Genomic DNA, 8,686 nt, shown 5'->3' on the forward strand with positions numbered 1-8,686 from the left:
GGCAGGTGCTCGACGGCGAGCACCGCATGGGTGCCACGCACCTGCTCGCCGCCTCGCCGCCTCCCTCGCCCGGCTAACGCCATGGATCGGCTTCCCTCTCTCCCCCGAACCCCCCAGACACCCCCTCTCCTCTCCAGCTCCTCCCCCTCGCACGCCCCAGCCATGGCCGACGCCATCGCCGCCACCCCCTCGCTGTAGCCACGCCCTCCGTCCACCCCACGCCGTACCACCGTGTCCAGGAGCTCCGCCGCCATCCACTTCATCGAGCTAGCCGAGCCCCGTGTGCTCGTGTGGCCCGAGACCACCGCACCGACCTCGCCCGAGCTCGCCGTCGCCGGAGATCCCCTTCAACGCCGTCGCTGCCTCAGCTCGTCCCCGACCCCGCCGGTGGCCTCTACGGGAGCGCTGTGAGCCTAGCTACTCCTCCGACCCTCTCTCTCTCATTCCCGAGCCGTGTAGCCACCGCACGAGGATCACACGCCCGCACCGCCGCGGATCTCATCGCCGACGTGCTTCCGGCCACACTCCGGCCACAAGATGGTGTCCATCTTACTCACCGAGTCCCGCAGCACCTAGCTAGCCACTCCCCGAGCCTCACCGACCCCTCTAGCACCAAGTTCATCTTCGGCCGAACCCCGGTGGCCGCCAAAGTTGTCGCCGGCGCCAACTCCGGCCACCCCGACCCCAACGGACTCCACCAAGAGCTGCGGCTTGTCCTCAGCTCCACTCCGGTGGTCTCCGCGACCCATTTGGTGGCCGAAATGGCCAAAACCACTCCCGCCGCCGCGTCGGGCTCGCCGGCGGCTAAACGCCGGCGCCGCTGGCATTGACTTTGACCACGGGTGGGCCCTGGTTGACTCCCCTGAGTCAATGACAGGTGGGGCCCAGCCCTGTTAATTAAACAGGTTTAGTTTTAATTAAACTTTAATTAAAATAATCACCCTGACATGCGGGACCCACTGTCAGGTTTGACCCTGACGTGTTCCGTTGACCTGCTGACGTCACACTGACGTCAGGCTGACGCAATAATGATTTTCTGGAATTATTCTAATATAGGAAATTCCAGAATATAATTTAAACTTCAAAAATTCATAACTTTTATTCTGTAACTCCAAATCAGACAAGTTATATATGAAAAATGATCAGAAAAATCCAATCTATCCATCTGTACTATTTTCATGCATGACTAAACAAGTTAACTTGATGTTTAATGCAAAACAAGGAAAAGCACTTTAAAAGGCCATGTTTGAGTTTGAAATTTGAATCTTTGATTCAAATTGGCTCAAACCCTTCTGGTTTTAGTTGCATTAGCCCAACACACTCATATTGCCATGTTTCATGCATGCATCATATTGTTGCACATTGTTTGGTGATGGTTGTGTATCGGTGTCCCTTGCGACAGGTTCTGTCTCCGAGGAGTACCGTGACTACCCTAACGAAGAACCGTATCAGTGCATCGAACCATCAGGCAAGCAACCAACCATTTGATCATATCGATACAATCCCATGTTCTCGCTCCTGCTCTCTTTTACTGCATTAAGACAACGCGTTTCAAACTGCTGTGTGCTACGGTAGTTGAACCCACTTCCTCTGCATGACCTGTCATTGCCACAGTAACTAGTTGAAACCCACTAGCATGTGTAGGAGTTGATTGAGCCATATGTATGTGTTGTTCCTACCTTGCTATGCCTGCTATGCTTAGAGTAGTGTCAGGTCTGGTTCATCTGGGTGATGGGCTAGAGTGAAATGATTATGTCGGTAATGAGAGTGGTGTGGTGAACACGATTTGGTAAAGGTATCGATGAGAGGCCATGTAGGAGTACATGGTGGGTTGTTTCATTGAAGCCGACCTTAAGCACTGAGATCTGTATGTGTGATTTAAGATACAGCTACTACCATGCATTGGGCCCTGAAATATGACCCCGCTCGACTTCTTATTCACCCTAGCTCTCTGTCCAGGAGTTGCAAGTAGTTCCTGGTGTTTGTAGCCTACTGGAGGCCGTGGACAGCGCTGACCATAGGGGTGGGCTGTGATGCGGTAGGTACATGGCTGGGTGTACCGAATACCCGTTAGGTATCTTGGGAACCCTATTCACATCGTTCGGGGCCGTATGGGAAACCTCGGCCGGACTCCCTGCGGATGGAACCTGGATAGGCGATAAACCTGGACTAGAGGCTTAGGTGTTTAGGTAGGTCGTGGTCTACACCCACGTCGGCTTTCGCTTGAAGTCTGCCGAGCACATGTCGTGTGCAGACGCTAAGTGGTGGAAACATGTATGAAGAAGTACACCCCTGCAGGGTTATCATGATCTATTCGAATAGCCGCGTCCGCGGTAAAGGACTACTTGGTTGCCTATACAGTTCATAGACAAGTAAATGGAAACTACTAAAAGCCTCAAGATAAGTGTGAGTGCCGAGGATGGGTCTACCGTAGGGAGACGGAGGTGGATCCTCGGTAGTGTATTGAAGTGGTGAGTAGTGGACTCGTGTGCGCAAAACCATTTCAAGATTGAAGTATCGTAGGATAGTCTAGCCAAGAGTCAAAGCTGGCTTGCTGCAATAACTCCACCAACCCTTCTTGATAATATGCATGTATGTAGGATCTGATGTAAGTCTTGCTGAGTACCTTTGTACTCATGTTGCTATAATTTACATTTTACAGAAGACGCTGCAACCCCTTCTGATGGGTTCTACGTAGACGTTGACATCAACGAGTAGGCTAAAGGCCCAGGTGGTGATCCTGAGCTTGTGAAGGACCATGTAGTATAGCTAGGCTTTCCAAGCCTCTTTTATTTTACTAGTTGTCTGTACTCAGACAAGTTACTTCCGCTGCTGGTTTGTATGACTGTATGACTTGAATGCTGGGTCGTGAGACCCGTACCTTTGTGTATGTTATGTATGGCTCCCTGAGCCTTAAATAAAGTACTTGTGTCATAGAGTCATGTTGTGATGCTTCGTTGTATTTGCACATATCGAGCATATTGTGTGTATGATTGAAATGCTTGGTATGTGTGGGATCTGACTATCTAGTTGTTTATCTTTAGTAGCCTTTCTTACCGGGAAATGTCTCCTAGTGTTACCGCTGAGCCATGGTAGCTTGCTACTGCTCTGGAACACTTAGGCTGGCCGGCATGTGTCCTTCTTCATTCCTGTGTCTGTCCCTTCGGGGAAATGTCACGCATTGAGTACCAGAGTCCTGTTAGCCCGCTACAGCCCGGTTTACCGGAGTCCTGCTAGCCCAGTGCTACAGCCCGGACCCACTTGCTGATGACCGACACGTTCGAAGCTGGGTCATGGATGCCTGTCCCTGTAAGTCTGTGCCACTTTGGGTTTACGACTAGTCATGTCAGCCCGGGCTCCTTATCATATGGATGCTAGCGACACTATCATATACGTGAGCCAAAAGACGCAAACGGTCCCGGGCAAAGGTAAGGCGACACCCATGGGGATACCGTGCGTGAGGCCGCAAAGTGATATGAGGTGTTACCGGCTAGATCGATGTGACATCAAGTCGGGGTCCTGACAACATGTTTCTTGCATATGGAGAAAACGAAGAGATTGTTGTAAGGAGCTACATCAATACATGCTCATTGTAAGTAGTACATCGACAAAAATCTTCGTCGGTGCTCCAAGCGGTTTTCGATTTCAGCTAAAAGATTTATGGTGGCACAGTAAGTTAGAATTGGTCCAAGAAATTTACTATGGTGAATTCTACAATAGAAGGCTAAGTATTGTCGCTTTAGAAGCAACAATGGATGATGATGAATCAAAAGTTCATTTGTGGGCTTGGTATGGTTTCTAGATGATTGTGCTAATGGAGCATTATTCTCAAAAGTGGTTCCATAGCTCAATCTAAGGAATCAAAGGTCCTACCAATGATTCAATACATACAAAGTCAATTTCACAAAAAAAATTCTTGTGAAATCATGATAGATGCATAGAAATGCAAATGATACACGCAGAACTGAAGTTGTCAAGATCTGATAGGATAAAGGTTATACCACAAGCAAAGCATGGAGAAACAGCGGATTGTCACTGGTGTTAAAGAAAATGTGCTAATTAGATTATTGACTCTAGTGCAAGTGAGTGTTTTTTGGAAATATGTTCTAGAGGCAATAGTATTGTATTATTATATTTTTATATTTATAATTAAGAGTTTATATTCTATGTGATAACTGCTACGATCCTGGAATATGCGATTCGTTGAAAATCTCATATGCACGTGCGGAATAATAAACGGTAAAAATCTAATTCCTAGTCTCGCCTATAAGACTAGCTCAAGTGTTGTTTGAGATCATGTTTTCCGGATCTTCAGAAATCGTTAAGTGTAACGATAGTCTAAAAACAACATTGATAATATGATGTTAGAAAAACGATCATATTGAATTGACCCAAACTTGATTATTATACTTTGAGAGCTATCGTCATGAGTCAATCGTTATAACACGGAGAGTTAACATATGATTTAGTTCCTTAGACCATGAAAGTATCGTAGTCACTTCTTACCGTACAATGGATTTTGGGGTTGCTCAAACGTCATCTGTAACACGGTGATCGTAACGACAACTTAAAGGTTCATAGTAAAGTTTGAGAAGAGACTAGATAGCTCAAGAGTGGGATTTGCTCCTCCGGCAATGAAGAGATATTCCTAGGGGCCCCTCTTGGTGTGACAACATCCATCATCGTTTGGCCAGACACAGGTGACTATGTCACAGGAATGCCAGAACATGTCAACGAGAAAAAAGAACAAAATTGGTAATGAGGAGACCGGTATAGTGAGCATGAGAATGACTCAAGGACATCGATACATCTCACCTCGGGTTTTGTAAAGTACCATGAAGCAAAGGGAATAGCACATGATAACCAAAGGTTCACTCAAATATCATTCGCGTACTCATACGGATTGATATGGACGTTCACGGTTTCACTATCGGTCATTGAACGAAAGGGGTTTTGTTCATGTCTATGTTTTACCGGACCTACAGGGTCACAAGCTTAAGGTAATCATGTGTTAGTAGGACATGAGTAATGAGGGAATATGTATGAAATAGTTTCATTAATATTTAAAATAGTTTCGGAAGGAACCGGAAGCATTCCAAGGTCACCAGAAGGATTTTGAGGTTTACCGTGTAATACCGATAAATAATAATATATGAAAAATGCTTCTGGAGATTTTTTTAAATGTTTCTAGAGATGTTAAATTAATAATAAAATGCTTTAATAATAGTTAGGAGGTTTTTATATTTAATTAAATATGAACGGGTGTTAAAGGCCAAGGGTGGAAAGATATTGAGCCACTTGGGCCCAATAGGGGAGGCGCCCCCCTTTCTTCTGGAGAATGAAAGGGGAGGCCGAATTGGAGGGGGTTTCCCCTCCTCTCGGCTGGCCAAGAGGAGGATTCCTTCCCCCCCCCCCTCATGGCACCCCTTCCTCTCCTCCAACCTATATATATATACTAGAGGTTCGGGGCACTTTTCTACACAAGTTTTTAAAGACTCCTCTAGTTAGCTAGTTCTAGTTGATTCAATTAGAGCTAGATCTAGATCCTCTCTAATCCTCATAATTAGAAGTCCAGTGTGGTTTTAATCTCATCCCTCTAATTCTCTGGCAACGATTAGCTCTGGACATCAAATCCCCGCCGGATCATGAAGACCGTACGCTTGCAAATTGTGAAGAGTCTGTACTTTCGGTATTCCGTTTGAGGGATCGTTCGTGAACAGTTCAATGGACTTCAAGTATGATCTACATCGACTTGTCTTCTTCCGCTGCAACTCGGAGTTGGTAACAATCTGATCTAAACCATTACTACATCTTCGTAGTGTTCCTGGTAGATCATAGGCCAATTTTTTTCTACTACATTTCCCAACAAACCCAGCGCACCAAATCCACAAGAAAAAAGAATGCAAAACTTTATTAACACCTCATATACAACAACACATTCCCTTCTCGCGATGATTTGGTGCCAAGGTACCTTCACGGTGTTGGGGTTTGACCTCGCCGTCTCTTTGCATGTGGTGGAGAAGGGGCTCAAAGTCAATACTTGTGTTTTATGTCAAAAGATAGACTGAATAAATTATTGGGACCTGAAGAACACAAATAGTATGGAAAAATAATAAAGGAGGGTATACAACCCTTTGGTTCTGCATTGTTTCATTCTTAGGTTCTGTATATCTTTTGAATTTGATGCCAAACAGCTGCGGGCGTCAACCTGCTGCTGCGAACAAAATCTTCAAACAATAAGTGCACTCAAATATTCAGCTCGAAAGGCTCATCTGTACTCCCTCTGTCCCATAATATAAAAGTGTTTTTTACATTAGTGTAGTGTCAAAAACATTCTTATATTATGAAACGAAGGGAGTACATAAATCTGTTAGAGTGCACTTCCAGCCTAGCTAAGCCTAAACCCGTCTATAGCGATAAGCCGAGCCAACGTACAATCGAAACGCACCATCGCCAGCGTTCCTGACTCGGATACGACGTACCACGCACGCGCGCCCTAATAAAAAGACCAAGAAACCACACACGATCGTCCAACGCATCACCTCGCTAGTCGCTACCCCTCAAAAGATGGCCGGCTGGACCTCAATCCCGACTGGACCACACACGATCGTCCGACCGCCTGCCAGGCGACGCGGACCGGATCCACATCCATCAGGTATGCCCCCACTGGCGCGCATCCACTTCCCGGCTAGCCGCCTGCCGTCCATGGATCGTCGCCGGCCGCGAACCATGGAGCCTGGTTGGCCCGGTCGGCGAACACTCGTTTTGGATGCCCCTTGGCGGCCAACGGGTCTACATGGGCACGCCGGCGGGCCTACCATACTGCTGCGGCACGCCCCTTGGCTGGCTTGCTCTCATGGACAACCTGCAATCCCCAACGCGGTTCGTCCTCCGGGAGTCCCTCTCCGAAGCTGAGATCTTTCTGCCCTGTTTGCCCGCCGTTGTCCAAGTCTTCCTCTCTGGAGACCCGCTCACCTCGCCTGATTGGATGGCGATCGCAAGCCAGAAGCTCTACACTACTGGCACTTGCATGGGCCAGACACTCTTCTTCTGGCGGCCTGGACATGCCGCATGGACTACGCAGCTCGAGCGGCCAAACGGCAGGATCGATAGCGCGGCATTCCATCAGGGGAAATTCTACTTCACCGAGGTCGGGTGGACCCTTCACGCCTATGATCTTGACAGCTCCCCTCCCAAGCTTGTCTGGAGCACGTACCTTTACAGTGCTCTGCGAGCGTGCCATGGATTTCGACAGTTCCCTGGCGGTGGCAGGCCGACGTGGTACGTGGTCGCATTCAATGGCGAGTTGCTGCTTGTTGTGATGTACCGGGCGCCCGACATAAAGGCTGTCGAAGTTTACCGCCCGGACTGGGCAGCGGAGCGCCTGGAGCTGCGGGACAAGGTGACGGATCTCGGCGAGTACTCGCTCTTCTTGGGCCGCGGTGACGCGTTTGCCCTCTGTGCAAAGGACTTTACTATGATCCGGAGAAATTGTGTCTACTTTGTAGAGCACGATACAGTCGAGCATCAAGATTGGGCTGTTGTGTTAGACTTGGGGTCAAATGTTTTCCAACAAATTCCATATCCCGGAGAGCAGATGGAGGGCGCCGGCAGAAGCAATCACTGGACGGCGTATTCATGGTTCTGTCCCAGAAGACCCTTCTTGAAGGGTGAAGCCCAGTAAGGTACTAGATCTTCACCGACCATCTTATTATATGAAAGTAACCGAATCAGTATTGGAGCAGCAACAGAGCTTCCCCTGTTTGAATGGTCTAAACACCACACCAACACCAACACGTATGTCTTGTCACTTCAGATCATCAACCTTATTCCTCCCATGAATCCTTGTTAAGAGCTGATTTATGATGGATATCACCATTGTAAAGTCGGATAATTCAGTGGACCACTACTTTGTATCTCTTTTTCTCTTACTACTAATAAAACTGTAATTATTCAGTCCGTTCGCAAGTTTGGTTCATTCTTTTTACTGGCAACACTAAGTGCCTTGTTCTGGTTGGACTAGCAGCTGTGTTATTGTCGGTCTGGAATACTAAAAACAGAGCATGCTTCCAACATACTCCCTCAGTCTCAAAAAGCTTGTCTTAGATTTGTCTAGATATGGTTAGATACATCTGTATCTAGATAAAGCGAAGACAAGCTTTTTCGGACGGAGGTAATAGTTGTTAAACTGATGAGCCATTGGCTTCATAATAATTTGGTCTTCGCTGTGGTTAAAGGAGGAGATGCAAAATCTGCTGCTGCTGTTGGGAACAAAGTTGTTTGGAGTAGGTGGCAAGGGAGGTGTTTAATGAAGCAAATGTACGATACAAAGACTAATCTATTAAGGGTGGTGCTGTAACCGAAGGAATTGCGTTCTTTGTTGAAGATTGCTGGTGCTTCTTCTGGCAACACAGTACTACTATTTGTTTCCCTTGTTTCGGCTCCTTGCTAGCCTGATGTTTTGGGCAGCTAGCTGATATGTGAGTATAGCTTTTGACAGCTTTTACTGAGACTAGTAAGCGTGCACGTGCAACGTACGTATCCTAATCTTACTACAATAAAAATATGAACTCCGTCTTATGTTTTTACCTGGACATTTAAATGCATGTCACGGCCAATGATTCCAAAATAGTAATTTATTTTAGATCAAGTCATTGGTCCTGTTTGACGGGTGAAAGACTTTCAT

General features: G+C 47.1%; 1 protein-coding gene across 1 annotated transcript; it reads left to right on the forward strand.

The window, feature by feature from the left end:
- Window positions 1–6,576: 6,576 nt before the first annotated feature.
- LOC123101446 (uncharacterized) lies at window positions 6,577–7,684 on the forward strand. The gene has a single exon (XM_044522898.1). The coding sequence runs from the start codon at window positions 6,770–6,772 to the stop codon at window positions 7,682–7,684; it is 915 nt and encodes a 304-aa protein (XP_044378833.1). The 5' UTR covers window positions 6,577–6,769.
- The last annotated feature ends 1,002 nt before the right edge of the window (window positions 7,685–8,686 follow it).

This window comes from Triticum aestivum, chromosome 5A (genome assembly GCF_018294505.1).
Source record: "Triticum aestivum cultivar Chinese Spring chromosome 5A, IWGSC CS RefSeq v2.1, whole genome shotgun sequence".
Taxonomy (NCBI): Eukaryota; Viridiplantae; Streptophyta; class Magnoliopsida; order Poales; family Poaceae; genus Triticum; species Triticum aestivum.

Excerpts from the sequence above, each read along its gene's own strand:
- LOC123101446 (XM_044522898.1), top strand. The coding sequence starts at position 6,770 with ATGCCCCTTGGCGGCCAACGGGTCTACATGGGCACGCCGGCGGGCCTA.